Here is a 19,266-nt window from a genome sequence, read left to right on the forward strand (position 1 = left end):
TCTCCAACTTTAGCACCCCCAGACCATCACATTGCTTGATGTGATGGTCAGATGGTGTCAAACACTCCTCCAGCATCTTTTCATTTTTTCTGCGTCCCATGAATGTTCTTCTTTGTGATCCAAACACCTCAAACTAAGATTCGTCTGTCCATAACACTTTTTTCCAATCTTCCTCTGTCCAGTGTCTGTGTTCTTTTGCCCATCTTAATCTTTTATTTTTATTGCCCAGCCTGAGATATGGCTTTTTCTTTGCAACTCTGCCTAGAAGGCCAGTATCCCGGAGTCGCCTCTTTTCTGTTGATGTTGAGACTGGTTTTTTGCGGGTACTATTTAATGAAGCTGCCAGTTGATGACTTGTGAGGCGTCTGTTTCTCAAACTAGACACTCTAATGTACTTGTCCTCTTGCTCAGCTGTGCACCTGGTCCTCCCACTCTTTCTATTCTGGTTAGAGCCAGTTTGCACTGTTCTGTGAAGGGTGTAGTACACAGCGTTGTACGAGATATTCAGTTTCTTGGCAATTTCTTGCATGGAATAGCCTTCATTTGTCAGAACAAGAATAGACTGATGAGTTTCAGAAGAAAGTTATTTGTTTCTGGCCCTTTTGAGCCTGTAATCGAACCCACAATGCTGATGCTCCAGATACTCAACTAGTCTAAAGAAGGACTGTTTTATTGCTTCTTTAATCAGGACAACAGTTTTCAGCTGTGCTAATATACTTGCAAAATGGTTTTCTAATGATCAATTAGCCTTTTAAAATGATCAACTTGGATTAGCTAACACAACGTGTCATTGGAACACAGGAGTGATGGTTGCTGATAATGGGCCTCTGTACGCCTATGTAGATATTCCATTGAACAGCTGTTTTCAGCTACAATAGTCATTTACAACATTAACAATGTCTACACTGTATTTATGATCAAGTTGATGTTATTTTAATGGACAATTTTATTTATTTTTCCTTTCAAAAACAAGGACATTTCTAAGTAACCCCAGACTTTTGAACAGTAGTGTGTAAGAAGTAGTGGTACTGAGTTAATGTTCAGGGATAGGCCTACCTAACCACATTCACCTCCATCATCCGAAGACGCTGCATATACAAAATACGAACGGTCCCCCGATAGGACAAACTATCCTCCAAAATTATACAAAGTATCATCAGTAGGCTTATCTTACAACAAACCAGGCCTAATTTTTTATCAACATCATGCAAATCATTACATGTCGTAAAAGCAAATTGAGACCGAAAACGTGGGTATAAGTGAATTCACTGTAGATTTGCGACAATGTTTTATATGGAAGGCCATAACCGCTACCATAAAAAAAAAAAAAAAAAAAAAAAAACAATTCCTTATCGCAACTGCACATTTTAGTCTGTGCTTTAGTCTGATCAACTGTAGCCTACTGATAACCACCACAGCTGCAGGTAGCTTAGAGAAGCCTACTGATAACCACCACAGCTGCAGTAGCTTAGAGAAGCTACTGATAACCACCACAGCTGCAGGTAGCTTAGAGAAGCCTACTGATAACCACCACAGCTGCTGCAGGTAGTGTAGAGAAGCTACTTATAACCACCACAGCTGCTGCAGGTAGTGTAGAGAAGGCCTACTGATAACCACACAGCTGCTGCAGTAGTGTAGAGAAGCCTACTGATAACCACCACAGCTGCTGCAGGTAGTGTAGAGAAGCCTACTGATAACCACCACAGCTGCTGCAGGTAGTGTAGAGAAGCCTACTGATAACCACCACAGCTGCTGCAGTAGTGTAGAGAAGCCTACTGATAACCACCACAGCTGCTGCAGGTAGTGTAGAGAAGCCTACTGATAACCACCACACGCTGCCAGGTAGTGTAGAGAAGCCTACTGATAACCACCCACAGCTGCTGCAGGTAGTTAGAGAAGCCTACTGATAACCACCACAGCTGCTGCAGGTAGTGTAGAGAAACCTACTGATAACCACCACAGCTGCTGCAGGTAGCTTAGAGAAGCCTACTGATAACCACCACAGCTGCTGCAGGTAGTGTAGAGAAGCCTACTCATAACCACACGGCTCTGCAGGTAGCTTAAGAGAAGCCTACTGATAACCACCACAGCTGCTGCAGGTAGTGTAGAGAAGCCTATGCCCGTAACGTCATGTTTTTATAGCCTAAAATAGGCCCATTTTATTTTTGAGAGAAATGGGAAGGCTTTCTTTTGGTTTATATGCACACTTCGGGTGGCTAGGTCAGAGGCATTTTTTGATTTATATGATGTACATTTTATATTTGTTGGGTGGTGGGGATGGGCTTCTGTAGTTTTACGTGGCTCAGTGCAACCAGCAGCTACTGTTTCTGCAATTTTAGGTAAAACCTCAGTAAAACAAGTCTTAAATATTATTATAAACTCAGCAAAAAAAGAAATGTCCTCTCACTGTCAACTGCATTTATTTTTAGCAAACTTAACATGTGTAAATATTTGTATGAACATAAAAAGATTCAACAACTGAGACATAAACTGAACAAGTTCCACAGACATGTGACTAACTGAAATTGAGTAATGTGTCCCTGAACAAAGGGGGGTCAAAAGTAACAGTCAGTATCTGGTGTGGCCACCAGCTGCATTAAGTACTGCAGTGCAGCTCCTCCTCATGGACTGCACCAGATTTGCCAGTTCTTGCTGTAAGATGTTACCCCACTCTTCCACCAAGGCACCTGCAAATTCCTGGACATTTCTGGGGGGGAATGGCCCTAGCCCTCACCCTCCGATCCAACAGGTCCCAGACGTGCTCAATGGGATTGAGATCCGGGCTCTTCGCTGGCCATGGCAGAACACTGACATTCCTGTTTTGCACGAAATCAATGGTGAATTGACCCTCATCCTGGAGGGTCATGTCAGGATGAGCCTGCAGGAAGGGTACCACATGAGGGAGGAGGATGTCTGTCATGTAACGCACAGCGTTGAGATTGCCTGCAATGACAACAAGCTCAGTCCGATGATGCTGTGACACACCGCCCCAGACATGACGAACCCTCCACCTCCAAATCGATCCAGAGTACAGGCCTCGGTGTAACGCTCATTCCTTCGACAATAAACGTGAATCCGACCATCACCCCTGGTGAGACAAAACCGCGACTCGTCAGTGAAGAGCACTGGGTTTGTGCCCATAAGCGACGTTGTTGCCGGTGATGTCTGGTGAGGACCTGCCGTACAACAGGCCTACAAGCCCTCAGTCCAGCCTCTCAGCCTATTGCGGACAGTCTGAGCACTGATAGAGAGATTGTGCGTTCCTGGTTTAACTTGGGCAGTTGTGGTTGCCTGCCATCCTGTACCTGTTCCGCAGGTGTGATGTTTGGATGTACCAATCCTGTGCAGGTGTTACACGTGGTCTGCCACTGCGAGGACGATCAGCTGTCCGTCCTGTCTCACTGTAGCGCTGTCTTAGGCGTCATGCCTCCTTGCAGTACTCATGCCTCCTTGCAGCATGCCTAAGGCACATTAACGCATATGAGCAGGGACCCTGGGCATCTTTCTTTTGGTGTTTTTCAGAGTCAGTAGAAAGGCCTCTTTAGTGTCCTAAGTTTTCATTACTGTGACCTTAATTGCCTACCGTAAGCTGTTTGTGTCTTAACGACCGTTCCACAGGTGCATGTTCATTAACTGTTCATTGAACAAACATGGGAAACAGTGTTTAAACCCTTTCCATTGAAGGGATTTTCACGAATTATCTTTGAAAGACAGGGTCCTGAAAAGGGGATGTTTTTTGTTGTTGTGAGTTTATATTAAATATTATAAAGCTGATGCACCCCCTGAAAAAAACGTCTTAAATATGAGGAAAATGTTCATACATTTCAGCTGTTTCTAAAACATTGTTCTGCTATTACCATGTATACTGTAGGAGTGATGGCTCACCAAGACAATTGTTTACACTGCCCTTCTTCAAGGGGGGCAACTGTTTGGCCGAGGGTCGTGCGCTACCTCCGGAGGTAGCGATTGAGTCGACGTTGAAAGTACACAAGTTTACCTTTTGAGTAATATGTGTAGAGGATGGTATTTTTACAGGAAGTGTAGTAAGTGTGAAGATGCTCTAAATGGCGTACTGACAAACGGCTTTCATCAGATCTCTCATGTGGAACAGAGAGTATGTGAAGGCTTTCAGGGAGCATAAACTGGAGGATGTCACTTTGCCTCCATCTCTCATGGCCTGGCGCTGCCTCTGCAGACAGAGAGGGAACCATGTATAGCCCAAAAGTGCAAGCCTGCATTGCTCAAACAAATGGACCAAATGTACAGTAGCAGCCTGTCTTATTATGCTCTTCTGTCTTATGGCAAATATTGTGAATTCACTACTGTTTTGCGTGTTATGTCAAATGGCTTAGGCTAAGTGCAAGACTATTGTTTTTCCCTAATTTGAAAACCTGTCATTTGTCTTTGTTTCCTCTTCGAAATATCATAGTTCGAGATCAGATTAGACAGACAGTGGAAGTAGCAGAAAAGCTGTAAAAAATAAATGTAAAAAAAGTTGCCGTCTGAGGGTGGGTGGTGGATGGGTTAAAACATAAATATAAAATACACTGTTTTAAGAAAATCATTTCTTAGTGCAGTGGGCCCTCATCTGGATGATGCAGATCTTTTGACATTCATTTAGACATGTTTCCATTGTCTGGAAATTCATTCAGTGAGACCTTCATTATACCATACTGGTAAAATAAGCCAAATAGGAATCCTGGCCAATGTTTGTTCCCTACTTTATTCACAACCTAAAACTTTTCTGGACCACCTTGTTCTTCAGTCCATTCCTCTGGGCCAGATGATTATTTTCAGTGTCCTGTACTGTACCAATCAATTCATGATGACTGAACAGTGGCTCTCCTAACTGTTTTCAACAAGGTCCATGTCCATCATGTCCCCTTAACCCAGGCCAGAGATTTACAGAGTAAATCATTTATTTAATAGTGCCATCCCCATCTGTTTAAGGGTGCTTGTTTGCAGTGAAATGATTTGAGCTTGTCTGTCGGCTGCTGTAGTCAGCCAGCTACAGTAGCTAGCCTCCTGTGCTGTTCTGTCTCTGCAGTGAGTTATGTGAGTGGAGCTGCTCTGCTCCGGAGGCTGTGGAAAGCCCTTTGACTGTGTGTGCTTTGCTCTCAGCACCAGGCGGGGGAGAGCTCTCTGAAGGACTATGATTAAAAGAGGCTTCAGACGAGTGGCTCAGATCTTTTGTCGTTGTGTTGACCTGTCATTCAGTATTAAATTAAGTTCATTTTCCCCACAGCCTTTCAAATAAATTCGCAGCAGCCAACCCGACTTCCAATTTTGAAATGGAGGCTTTCAAAAAATGTTAAATATTTCACTGAAGTCAGGGCTTTAACTTTGAATGCATCCACAGGCTTTTCTAAATGTCTGCAGACCCAGTTCAAGGTTAGCTTACTCAACAAAGCAGGTAAAGATGTGGGTGTGATGGAGGTTGAGCTCAGAACATTTCCATTGCAGTGTTGTTGGTCTCCAAATCTCTTCCTCTGCTGAAAAGGGAACATCCTTGGTGCAGCTTTCATGAACACTCAAGAGAATACATTAGGGGTTTGTTAGCTGAGCCGTATTGTCTGTGGCTGTACTCCTATATGTGGGCTTCAACAAAGTTACACATCAGATGAAGACRGATATCTTGACTTACTGCTGAGAGGATCACAGATCTCACACTATGCCAAACTGGAAAGCCAGAATATGGGGAATACTCTACATAATGTCTGTGTTGTGAATGACAATATCTGTGTGTGCATTTTGGATAGACAGTCTTCAGTGACTGACTGACTGGTGTGTTAGTCAGTCCAGCCAGGGGGAGTGTCAGTTTCCCTGTCAGCACCATGTTGGCCCCTGCATACCTGTCTGGAAAGGAGCTCCATGTCTCCTACACCTTCCCTGCCAGAGTAACTAGTATAGTAGTCAGATTGATGTTGAAACATCAGTCACCTGTATACTCACCCTGAACAATGGATTCAAGTGAGCTGTAATAAATTATTCTCTGCCTTTTTTTGTTAAGTGCTTCAACTCCTTGCTGACTCAAATTAGTCATTTTTTGAACTGTATCTTGGTAAATCCTTTTTGTCATGCGGAGGCCACCTGAACTCTTAACTAGTATAGTACTTTTATAAGCCTGGCTGGCAATGCTTCACGGCCCCATACTCACTTGATGGATGGGAAAGGGGGAAACCTAGTCAGTTGTACAGCTGAATGCATTCAACTGAAATGTGTCTTCCGCATTTAACCCAACCCCTCTGAATCAGAGAGGTGCGGGGGGCTGCCTTAATCGATATCCACGTCATCGGCGACCGGGGACCGGTTTAACTGCCTTGCTCAGGGGCAGAGTGACAGATTATTGCGTTGTCAGCTCAGGGATTCAATCCAGCAACCTTTCAGTTACAGGCCCAACGCTCCTACGAACCTGCCTGTCTCTGTCATTTGCTTAACTTGTCCTTGTACTTATGTATGGAATATGTACTGTAGCCTATCCCAAAGGATATTTCAGATCTGTATAGAATCACATGACCTTGGCAGTCAAGTCTGACTATGGATATCCAGTGGGTGTAGTCAGCACAGCTTTACCTGGGGTTAAACCTGCTGCTTTTTATTGTACTGTGTCTGAAGCGTTTCACAACCATGCTAAGGAGAAACCTTTTTAAATAGTCAGTGCATTAAAAGCTTTATCTATCCAATGAATGCAAAACCATTATTGTACACTTGAAACGGGAGAGATACTGGTTACCAGGACCACTGATTTCTTTGGAGGCTATGTTCATGCATTTATTTGTCTTTTACATTTCTGTACGCATACATTTTATTGTGCTCATAATGTGAAATATGGGTTTAATTTAACCATTGAAAAGACAATTTCCCTATGGTGTAATCTCACTTTGCAGAAGAGCATGTTTCTTTTTAATTACTGTAATACCTCAACATGTTCTAGATAGGGTCTTCGTCACAGGGTTTTGTGATCGACATGTTCTCTTTGTCTTCATCACATGGGATGGTGTTCAATTTACGTGGTGTAAAAGCGCTTTTATATTTATTAGTTTTCACCTTGGCATGCGTTTTGCTGCAGCAAACAAACTGTTCATGTTTTATTAAAACAACATACAAGTGAGTAAAGATCAGAGACTAAGGGGTTTAAAACCTAGCATGCCAGCACTGCTACTAGACGCCAAGGGAGGCAGATCAAATGCCTTTGAAGCTTGTAAATAATCAAGTTGAAAATCGTTGCAGTTGACTTCATGGTTTTTCAAGTGTGTGCTTCGCGTCTCTCAGTACTTTAGTGGACTTGAGAGAGATCTGTGCTGTGCATCGAGCCGGCGCTTGGCGGTGTGCATCTTCTCTTCAGTTAGTGTGCAGTGTGTTGGGGCGAAGGGGGAATGAAGGAATGTCTCAGGCAGGCCTTTTCAGTAGTGCATGGTTTATGTGTTTGGCTTGTATAAGGTGAGGTGTGCAGAATGTTGGGAGGTAAACCTATTCCTAACCTGACTCATCTCACCCGGTTCTATAAACAGCCAATCAGAAAGGCCTCATCTCTACGGCCCTGGGGTCACTGTTCTTCGCACTACTAAAAGGATTAAAAACATCTTGTGAGATTGCACCGGGTCAGACTGTAGTTTAGCACCTTTGTGTGTGTGTCTGTGTGTGCTCCCATGCATAACGTGTGTGTGTGTGTGTGTGTGTTGTGTGTGGTGTGTGTGTGTGTGTGTGTGTGGTGTGTGTGTGTGTGTGTGTGTGTGGGTGGTGTGTTTGTGTGTGTGTGTGTGTGAGAGAGTGCGTGAAAGGGAAGGTGGTGCCCTGCTGCTGTGGGCCGCTGTGGCGTTCAAGGCATCCCACACATCGTCCCACACCCACTACAAATAGACAGTGAAGGTGCTACATTCCTTAGCCCCCTGTGGAGGTCTTGAAGCAGAGTTGTGTGTGTTTGTATAGGAATGGGCCTTGTATGAAATGTGTCACAACAACAGTGTAAAGTAATCTACTGTGCAATGCTTTATCTTCACCACTGTTTGGTCCCTACTTGGTTTTATCCTAGTTGTGCTGTGTCAGTCCTGTTTCGCCTTGGTGCTCTCGCCCTCTCTTTCTCGCTCCGTTTCTCTCCTTCTCCCTGTGTCATCCGCTTTCTCTCCTTCTACCCTGTGTCACTCCGCTTTCTCTCCTTCTACCCTGTGTCACTCCGCTTTCTCTCCTTCTACCTGTGTCACTCCGCTTCTCTCCTTCTACCTGTGTCACTCTCCGCTTTCTCTCCTTCTACCCTGTGTCACTCCGCTTTCTCTCCTTCTACCCTGTGTCACTTCCGCTTTCTCTCCTTCTACCCTGTGTCACTCCGGCTTTCTCTCCTTCTACCCTGTGTCACTCCGCTTTCTCTCCTTCTACCCTGTGTCACTCCGCTTTCTCTCCTTCTACCCTGTGTCACTCCGCTTTCTCCCTTACTACCGTTGTCACTCCGCTTTCTTCTCCTTCTACCCTGTGTCACTCCGCTTTTCTCTTCTACCTGTGTCACTAAGCTTTCTCTCTTCTACCCTGTGTCACTCGCTTTCTCTCCTTCTACCTGTGTCACTCCGCTTTCTCTCCTTCTACCCCGTGTCGTCGCTCGCTGCTTTCTCTCCTTCTACCCCGTGTCGTCGCTCTGTCCTTCTCCTTCTACCCCGTGTCGTCGCTCTGCCCGTGTCGTCGCTCTCCCGTGTCGTCGCTCTGCCCCGTCGTCGCTCTGCCCCGGTCGTCGCTCTGCCCCGTGTCGTCGCTCTGCCCCGTGTCGTCGCTCTGCCCCGTGTCGTCGCTCTGCCCGTGTCGTCGCTCTGCCCGTGTCGTCGCTCTGCCCCGTGTCGTCGGCTCTGCCCGTGTCGTCGCTCTGCCCCGTGTCGTCGCTCTGCCCGTGTCGTCGCTCTCCGTGTCGTCGCTCTGCCCCGTGTCCGTCGCTCTGCCCCGTGTCGTCGCTCTGCCCCGTGTCGTCGCTCTGCCCGTGTCGTCGCCTGCCCCGTGTCGTCGCTCTGCCCGCGTGTCGTCGCTCTGCCCCGTGTCGTCGCTCTGCCCCGTGTCGTCGCTCTGCCCCGTGTCGTCGCTCTGCCCCGTGTCGTCGCTCTGCCCCGGTCGTGCTCTGCCCCGTGTCGTCGCCTCCGCCCGTCCCCCCGCCCCTGCTCTCCGTCCCGTCGCTCCGCCCCGTCCCCCGCCCCTGCTCTCCGTCCCTGTCGCCGCCCGCCCCTGCTCTCCGCCCCGCCCCTGCTCTCCGCCCTGCTCTCCGCTCTTCGCTTTCCTCTCGCGGGCTTTCTCCCTCTCTCTCCGCTCGCTCTCGCGGGCTCTCTCCCTCTCTCTCCGCTCGCTCGCTCTCGCGGGCTCTCGGGCCTTATCGGAAAGATCACATCCCTTTCTGTATGACTGGACTAGATCTTAGGTATGCACCGCAGAAGATGTGGCTCAACTCTTTTTATCTGCTTCAGTCAATCACATGGAGTTCTACCCACAGGTCGATTACAGGGCACTGCAGACAAACTATTCTTTCTTCTCTTTAGTCACTCTAAAATGGATATTTGAAGTGGCTGCGCTGGCCCTGGTGTTTTAAGTTGCTCTTAAAAGCCTTGTGGTGCCATCTTTCATAACAAGTCTTTCATTGTTGGGTAAATTAGATGTTGATTTCATAGAGATGGGTTGAACCTAAACGAGATGGAAGCACGGCAAGTGGAACCGATGCACCAAGTCTGGAACCAACAGGACCCTGAACAGCTTCTACCCCCAAGCCATAAGACTGCTAAATAGTTCACCAAATAGCTACCCAAATATCTGTACAAACTCTTGACTCATCACATAAGCTGCTGCTACTGTTATCTATCCTGTTGCCTAGTCACTTTACCCCTACCTATATGTACATATCTACCACAATTATCTGCACATCGGCTCGTTACTGGTACCCATTGCATATAGCCAAGTTATCGTTACTTATTTTGTAGGTATTCCTCGTTATTTTTCTATTTTTCTCTCTGCATAATTGGGAAGGGCCCATAAGTACGAAATCACTGTTATTTTACACCTGTTGTTTACAATTTTGAGTTTGTGATTGGTCCAAAACTGGGATCTGCCTCATCATTAGGGCTTTTCTCCCATCCAGTCTGAAAGGTATTAGCCCCTGGCTTTATTGGGAGTGTAAAGTGAACGTGTGTGTGGTACATTAGTGTCAGTGTTATTATCTGGRAAAGGTGTCATAAGAAATAAACTTTAGACCTCCACTAGAACAGCTCTGAGTTATGCAGTATACACTCCTGCTTCTTTTAGTTGCTGGGGAAAACATTTTTGATCACAATGCTGTAAATCCGAAGGTATTTAAGCKTCATCCCATTTGGAGTTTAATCTAAACGATTAAAGAGCGTGTCCGGGCCTTCCCTTAATTAGTAAGATGGACGTTTGCAAAAGGCTCACAAGTAAATACTAAACTTTACATGAGAGGTGTGAAATGTCAGAACAGCCATGTGTTGGGATGCCTGTCAGGAGGATATATTTTTGAGGCAGAGATGCAGCAGCAGGGAAGGACAGCATTAGTGTAAGTGTATGAACGTTAGACAGACCTGTGGAGAGACCGACCGCTCTTCGCTGGTTCTCTGTGTGAGACGTCTACCTCCCTGCATGTCAGTATGTGTCCTGTGAGGCTGCAGTCCCCTGGCTCTCTCAGCAGTGTGTGTACAGGGTGCTCTGACCCCTTCCCTCCCTGCCTGTGAGGAGAGGAGCAGGGTTCTGACACCGCCTGTCCCTTTGGCTCACTCTGAACGTTTGACACGTGGAGCACGGGGTCAGCGTGACCTACTTTCCCCTGGCGGTCCTTCTGTTGTGCCGCAGCTCCCTGGTGTGTTTGTGGATGTCAGGGCAGGGCGGCACTGCTTACGCCATCACTGCTGTCCCGGTGTGTTAGATCACCATGTTCTTTAGGAAACACGTTGTGGTGTGTGGGAGGCGGTTGTGGGAGACTCACACAGTGGATGAGCATGAGCTGCACTGTGGGGGTTGCAGGTACATGCTGGGCAGCGCTTGGGCTGGACCCCTGCTCAGCACTCGGCTCTGTCTGACTACATTTGCATTACTGCTCATACTCAATGATCTCTTCTACTTACTGTACTTCTGTTAACACTGGATCTGTACTAGGTACCTATCAGGCTGCTCCATCCTCATTGTGTGCCAGTATGACACTGCATACTGTAGATGCTTAGGCTAATTGTAGTGTAGCTTTTCCCAAAACAGACACATTAATATGGCTAACTGGCTTTAATTGGGAGGATTCTCACCAGAAGCAGAAGTGGGTGTCATCAGGTTTCTCTGTGTAACACTGCAGTCGTAATGTGTTAAACGCTTCTATTCACTCCACTTTACCCTTTCTCCCATGAATGACCCTCAGCCTGTTAGTTTCACACCAGTGATGTGTAAGCTTAGAGGGGAGCGTGTTTGACAGAATACAGCGTGCTGCTGGAGCGCAGAGCCTGTCAGGGCAGTGGAGTGCTGCCAGAGAAGAGTTCATTAAAAAGTAAACCTCTAATGCAGTGGCAGTAATMTAGGCTGGGTTGGGATAGATGACTGTATCAATGATTTAGACCCGCAAGAAGGCCCTAAATGGAGACTGAGAAACATCTCTCCCTGTGAGAGGCTGAGCACKACTACTGCCTGCTCTCATTGAAGCCATGGAAGTGGATGGCCGAACACGGTACTGCAGGGATTGTTAGCAGTAAACAGGAGTTGAACATTTGCAGTCTTCGTTTAAAAAATTGATTTAATTTTAAGACCATGGTACCAATAATTGCTTATTATACCAGATATTATTTTTATTTGACCTTTAACTAGGAGGCCTGGCAAAAGGCTTCCTGCGGGGCTGGGGGCTGGGAACCGATATATTTTAGGATCGCGCACAGATGTTATAAGGATCATTTAGTTGCTAATGGCAGCTGGCGTCACCCCGGTCAGACTCATTGAGAGACTCAAGTTGAAGGCCATCACTGAGCTAGCCTGCAACGTCACTTTTTGTAGTAGCTCAAACTCTGCATGTTATGTCATCTTAACCGACTTCATTTGGATTCAATGCGCTATTGAGTTTTCAAATATAAATAAATGGTGTCAAGTGATCAAGGACTTTGTCCATTCATTTACAGTGCATTCGGGAAGTTTTCAGACCTTGACTTTTTCCACATTTGGTTACGTTACAGCCTTATTCTAAAATAGATTCACTTAATTTTTCCCTCATCAATCTACACACAGTACCCCATAATGACAAATCGAACAGGTTTGTAGACATTTTGTAAATTTATGTAAAAACATACCTTATTTACATAAGTATTTAGACCCTTTGCTATGAGACTAGGGGCAGCAGGTAGCCCAGTGGTTAAATACAGACTAGCCTAGTTAAATAAAGATTCACTTAAAAAAAGATGTTTCTACAACTTGATTGGACATAATTTGGGAAGGCACCTACCTGTCTATATAAGGTCCCACAGTTGACAGTGCATGTCAGAGCAAAAACCATGCCATGAGGTCAGAGGAATTGTCCATAGAACTCCGAGACAGGATTGTGTTGAGGCACAGATCTGGTGAAGGGTACCAGAACATGTCTGCAGCATTGAAGGTCCCCAAGAACACAGTGGCCTCCATCATTCTTAAATGGAAAAAGATTGGAACCACCAAGACTCTTCCTAGAGCTGGCTGCCCAGCCAAACTGAGCAATCGAGGGAAAAGGTCTTGTTCAGGGAGGTGACAGAGCTCCAGAGTTCCTCTGTGGAGATGGTTGTCCTTCTGGAAGGTTCTCCCGCCTCTGCAGCACTCCATCATTTAGGCCATTATGGTAGAGTGGAGGAAACCTGGCACCATCCCTACGGTGAAGCATGGTTGTGGCAGCATCATGGTGTGGGGATGCTTTTCTGTGGCAGGAACTGGCATACTAGTCAGGATCGAGGGGGGAAAAGGAACGGAGCGAAGTACAGAGATCCTTGATGAATACCTGCTCCAGAGAATTGAACCCGATCAAACAGCTCTGGAGAGACCTGAAAATAGCTGTGCAGTGATGCTCCCCATCCAACTTGACAGAGCTTGAGAGGATCTGCAGAGAAAAATGGGAGAAACTACCCAAATACAGGTGTGCCAAGCTTGTAGCGTCATACCCAAAAAGGCTCGCGGCTGTAATCGCTGCCAAAAGGTGCTTCTACAAAGTACTGAGTAAATGTTCTGCCTACTTACAGTTGAAGTCGGACGTTTACATACACCTTAGCCAAATACATTTCAACTCAGTTTWTCACAATTCCTGACATTTAATCCTAGTAGAAATTCCCTGTTTTAGGTCAGTTAGGATTACCACTTTATTTTAAGAATGTGAAATGTCAGAATAATAGTAGAGAATGATTTATTTCAGCTTTTATTTCTTTCATCACATTCCCAGTGGGTCAGAAGTTTACATACACTCAATTAGTATTTGGTAGCGTTGCCTTAAACAATTTAAACTCGGGTCAAACGTTTCGGGTAGCCTTCCACAAGCTTCCCACAATAAGTTGRGTGAATTGTGGCCCATTCCTCCTGCCAGAGCTGGTGTAACTGMGTCAGGTTTGTAGRCCTCCTTGCKCGCACACRMTTTTTCAGTTCTGCCCACAAATTTTCTATAGGATTGAGKTCAGGGCTTTRTGATGGSCACTCCARTACCTTGACTTTGTTGTCCTTAAGCCATTTTTCCACAACTTTGGAAGTAGGCTTGGGGTCATTGTCCATTTGGAAGACCCATTTGCGACCAAGCTTTAACTTCCTGACTGATGTCTTGATGTTGCTTCACTATATCCACATAATTGTCCTCCCTCATGATGCCGTCTATTTTGTGAAGTGCACCAGTCCCTCCTGCAGCAAAGCAACCCCACAACATGATGCTGCCACCACCGTGCTTCACGGTTGGGATGATGTTCGACTTGCAAGCCTCCCCCTTTTTCCTCCAAACATAACGATGGTCATTATGGCCAAACAGTTCTATTTTTGTTTCATCAGACCAGAGGACATTTCTCCAAAAAGTACGATCTTTGTCCCCATGTGCAGTTGCGAACCGTAGTCAGGCTTTTTTATGCCGGTTTTGGAGCAGTGGCTTCTTCCTTGCTGAGTGGCCTTTCAGGTTGTTGATATAGGACTCGTTTTACTATGGATATAGATACTTTTGTACCTGTTTCCTCCAACAACTTCACAAGGTCCTTTGCTGTTGTTCTGGGATTGATTTGCACTTTTCACACAAGTACGTTCATCTCTAGGAGACAGAACGCGTCTCCTTCCTGAGCGGTATGACGGCTGCGTGGTCCCATGGTGTTTATACTTGCGTACTATTGTTTGTACAGATGAACGTGGTACCTTCAGGCGTTTGGAAATTGCTCCCAAGGCTGAACCAGACTTTTTCCACCTGAGGTCTTGGCTGATAAAAATAAAATAAAAAATCCCTATGATGTCAAGCAAAGAGGCGCTGAGTTTGAAGGTAGGCCTTGAAATACATCCACAGGTACACCTCCAATTGACTCAAATGATGTCAATTAGCCTGTCAGAAGCTTCTAAAGCATGACATAATTTTCTGGAATTTTCCAAGCTGTTTAAAGGCACTGTCAATTTAGTGTATGTAAACGTCTAACCCACTGGAGTTGTGATACTGTGAAATAATTTGTCTGTAAACAATTGTTGGAAAAATTACGTGTCATGCTCAAAGTTGATGTCCTAACCAACTTGCCAAAACTATAGTTTGTTAACAAGACATTTGTGGAGTGGTTGAATAACGAGTTTTAATGACTCCAACATAAGTGTATAAACTTCCAACTTCAACTGTATGTAAATTTGATATTTCAGTTATTTATTTTGAATACATTTTTCAAACATTTCTAAACCTTTTTTTGCTTTGTCATTATGGGGTAGTGTGTGTAGACTGAGGGGAAAAAATAGATTCTTACATTTTAGAATAAGATGAACATATCAAAATGTGGTAAAAGTCAAGGTGTCTGAATACTTTCCGAATGCGCTGTGTACAGGCACCACTTCCCTCTGACATCAAATGCATGACGCACACACTCCTGCTCCTCAGAGGGCTTGGCATTGAATGCATTGTTGCACAACTGACTAGGTATCCCCCTTTCCTCACCACTCCTGCTCCTTGACGGCTGTGTCTGGAAGGTGGGTGGTTTTACTTGGGTCTTAGAGATTCTCCAGTACTTTTGTATACCTTTTTAGTCAGTAGTTGTGAAAGTAGCGCTCACGAGCCAAAAGTGTTCTCTGAAAATGACATACTACATCACATGTGCAGATTTGTGAACATTGAACCACGTTTCTTGTTCTCTCTCACTCTGCTGGGTGTGCATCTTGCTAGCTGTCACTCAGATGGCGAGGGGCTGAAGCTCATTGCTTTGCTTTATCTTGGCCAGGTCGCAGAGTTAAATGACAACTTGTTCTCAACTGGCCTACCTGGTTAAATAATGGTGAAATATTTTTTATATTTTTTATTGGCTTAAACTAATTGCTGGGGGCTGTAACCCACGTGAGGGACAATTTAGGGGAWATGGCCCCGTACGGCTTCCAGAAAACAGTTTTCAAACAAGGGATTTCAAATCAAATATAATTTATCACATGCGCCGAATACAACCGGTGAAGACCTTACCGTGAAATGCTTACTTACAAGCCCTTAACCAACAAGGCAGTTTTAAGAAAAATACGAGTTAAGAAAATATTTACTAAATAAAGTAAAAAAGAGTAACAATAATGAGGCTATATACAGAGGCTATCGAGTCAATGTGCGGGGATACAGGTTAGTTGAGGTAATATGTACATGTAGGTAGGGGGAAAGTGACTTTGCATAGATAATAAACAGCGAGAAGCAGCAGCGCGGGGGAGTCACGCAAATAGTCTGGGTAGCCATTTGATTAGCTGTTCGGCAGTCTTATGGCTTGGGGGTAGAAGCTGTTAAGAAGCCTTTTGGACCTAGACTTGGCGCTCCAGTACCTCTTGCCGTGCAGTAGCAGAGAGAGTCTATGACTAGGGTGGTTGGAGTCTTTTTTAGGGCCTTCATCTGACACCGCCTGGTATGTAGGTCCTGGATGGCAGGAAGCTGGGCACCAGTGATGTACTGGGCCATACGTACTACCCTCTGTGTAGCATGAATTAATATTTAGTGGATAATTGAGGGAAGACAGTAATTTTGCTCATAGATTAGGCATGTATGAACTACACAATGGCACATCGAGCCCAAAGCGGGAGGTTAAAAAAATACTTAAGTCGCCAAAGTCCCAGAGGATGTCTTTTAAGTGCTTYAGTTGTAAGACATTAAGGTCTGCATTACACTCCCTCTCTTCCTCTCGRTCTCCCTCTCTTCTTCTTCCTAGGGGCCGTCGTTTTCCGAACTAATAGTGTGCATCACACCCCTTTGTTACCATCCTGGACCTGTATGTAGGTTATGAATACTCAGCCTACTGTATGTCTACTCTTTAGTGTCCTTACTGACTCATGGTCATGTCCCCTGATGCAGGAGGCAGTATAGACTAAGGCTAGACTAGAGGACAGAAGGGGCAGGCTGATGGATCGATACTGTACTGCTGATTAGTGCTGTCTGTGTGAGGGAACCCTGCTAGGCCTAGGTGTGAACAACTGCTTCAACAGACTCCTGGCAGAGAGGAGGCAGGCAGCCCCTAACCAGACCACATCTCTCCATCCCACCACTGACACGGGATCAAACCTGACATAGCAGGTGTAAAATAAACACCTGCGCGGCCTTTTATTCTTTATTTCTTGTCCTGACGAGGAAAAAACAGTTGGGAGTTTCTCTTCGGCGCTGTTGAACCAACCCAGTAAATGTGGAGGAGKWGTTAAGATGGACTGTCGTCTTGTTAACATCCAAAAGCAGAAGTCGCGTCACAAGCTTTATCCATTTCCCCTGAAAAGCGGATGCATCTGGTGCAACTACCCTGAAGAGGTTGGGCTGGTTGCTATGGGATGGTGCCCCAGATATTGGGGATTGATATGCCTCTTCATTATTTGACAAGTGTGTGGTGTTTGTTTTGAGATATATTTTAGTATTCTGAGCCTACTGAGGTGCAAAACTACTTTCTCTTTACTGATGTTACAACTAGCTCCATGCTGTGTACTCATCTCACATCTGCTCAACCTATGTCCAACTCATCTGAGGATTAGTAAGCTTTTTAGTGCAGCTATCTATCAATACTACTCCATAAAATGGAGTGGAGACGCGTGCATTCAGTGAGTCCGCTAAGCCCGTGGCTGGCCCAGCTCCTGCTGATTCCAGGGCCCTGCTGCCTGGCTGGCTCTATCCTGGCTGGCTCTATCCTGGCTGGCTCTATCCTGGCTGGCTCTATCCTGGCTGGCTCTATCCTGGCTGTTATTAATCCAGGAGCATCACTCCTCTACAGCCATCATCAATGTTGCTTCAAGCCCCTGATCAGCCAGATAAATCAGCCTCTCTGACGGTGAGGACTAGCCAACACCATAATGAGTTAACTTTCAGAATGATCTCCATAATGTATTTTCTTCCCTCCAAGGAGCCTTGTGTAGCAATAACTCATATCAGGCATCATCCCAGAGAGGGATTCATTTGGGATGCGTGTGTCACTTAATTCAAGTTGAGCTTTGATTTTTGGTGCCCATGTAATTTGAGAAGTAGAAGAAGCCAGGTTGCTGTGGTCTCCAGAGTGTTGTTACCAGGTAGATTAGACCCTGTCTTCCTAGTGGCTTTGGCCAGGTTCAAGACAAAGATCAAGTGACTGAGTGTGTCGAGTCATGGATTTAGCAGATTCATTCCTCAGGGTGTAATTAAAAGTTGATCTTGACAGCAGGAAATGACTTGACACGGGATGATCGTGTAGCATGCTACCAAGATTCACTTTTCACTTTGTCACAATGGCACGGCCTCTGTGGCTATGATATGCTCTCTTCTCAAAGACACGAGACCTCTTCCTGTTTTTTTTWATCCCTAATCTCTCACCCTGATATTCTCTCTCTCTCCCCCCCACAGAACTCAATACGGCACAATCTGTCATTGAACAAGTGTTTTCTCAAAGTGCCTCGCTCCAAAGACGACCCAGGAAAGGTAAGAGGACTGTCAGTTCAAACCCAACATACAGAGATGACAGTAAATGGAGTGGGAATAAACAGCTGCTGTCCACAGGTTGATGTAGCAGTCTAGACACACACACATATACATAAATATATATACTCTTGCAATCTGCACTAGAAATATGTTAGTTTTGAACGTCTGCCAGTGCTGCCAGTTTAGAAATGCATGGCATGCTCTTAATCTATTATGAACAGTTCACCCCCCCCCAAATTGCATGGCAAATGTAAATGAGTTATTTTTAAGACCGGCAAGTCAGACTAAGTTGAAGATGTGGTAAAAAGTAGTGATGCATCGATATGACATTCTTGGCCGATACCGATATCCGATATTTTCCTAGCCAAGAAACCCCCCAATAACGGTGTTTAAAATTTTAGCTGCCTTTTAAGCCTTTCACTCTCTACTTTCTCTTCTCTCTCTACTCTCTCTCTCTCCTCCTACTCTACTCTCTCTCTCTCTCCTCTCTCTGCTCTCTCTCTACTCTCGCATGCTCTCTCCTCTCTCTGCTCTCTCTCCTCTCTCTGCTCTCTCTCCTCTCTCTGCTCTCTCTCTACTCTCTGCTCTCTCTCTACTCTCTGCTCTCTCTCTATCTCTCTGCTCTCTCTCTACTCTCGCTCGCTCTCTCGCTCGCTCCTCTCTGCTCTCTCCTCTCTCTGTCTCTCTCGCTCTACTCTCGCTCTCGCTCCTCTCCTCTCCTCCTCTCTCCTCTCTCGTCTCTCTCTCTCTGCTCTCTCTCTGCTCTCGTCTCTCTGCTCTCTGCTCTCTCTCTCTCTGCTCTCTCTCTGCTCTCTCTGCTCTCTCTCTGCTCTCTCTCTGCTCTCTCTCTGCTCTCTCTCGCTCTCTCTCCGCCTCTCTCTCTCTCTCTCTTCTCTCTCTCTCCTCTCTCTCTCTCTCGCTCTCTCTCTCTCTCTCTCTCTCTTCTCTCTCTCTCTCTCTGGCTTCTCTCTCTCTCCGCTCTCTCTCTCTCTCTCCGCTCTCTCTCTCTCTCCGCTCTCTCCTCTCTCTCTCCGTCTCTCTCTCTCCGCTCTCTGTTCTTCCGCTCTCTCTCCGCTCTCCTCCGCTCTTCCTCTTCTTCTCTCTCTCCGCTCTCTCCTCTCCTCTCTCTCTCTCCGCTCTCTCCTCCTTGCTCTCTCCCGCTCTCTCTCCGCTCTTCTCCTCCGCTCTCCTCCGCTCTCTCCTCT

At 45.9% G+C, this 19,266-nt stretch overlaps 1 protein-coding gene across 6 annotated transcripts in view; it reads left to right on the forward strand.

The window, feature by feature from the left end:
• The window catches only part of LOC111969889 (forkhead box protein J3-like), a 127,236-nt gene that overhangs the window by 71,531 nt on the left and 36,439 nt on the right, over nt 1-19,266 (forward strand). For all 6 annotated transcript variants that reach the window (XR_011480600.1, XR_011480602.1, XR_011480603.1 and 3 more), the window contains exon 3: nt 17,987-18,061. Coding sequence is in view for 1 of the 6 variants with exons in the window: in XM_023996255.2 (XP_023852023.1) it covers nt 17,987-18,061 (75 nt within the window). In the remaining 5 variants the exon portion in view is untranslated. The remainder of the gene's footprint in view (nt 1-17,986; nt 18,062-19,266) is intronic.

Source organism: Salvelinus sp. IW2-2015, linkage group LG1, assembly GCF_002910315.2.
Source record: "Salvelinus sp. IW2-2015 linkage group LG1, ASM291031v2, whole genome shotgun sequence".
Taxonomy (NCBI): Eukaryota; Metazoa; Chordata; class Actinopteri; order Salmoniformes; family Salmonidae; genus Salvelinus; species Salvelinus sp. IW2-2015.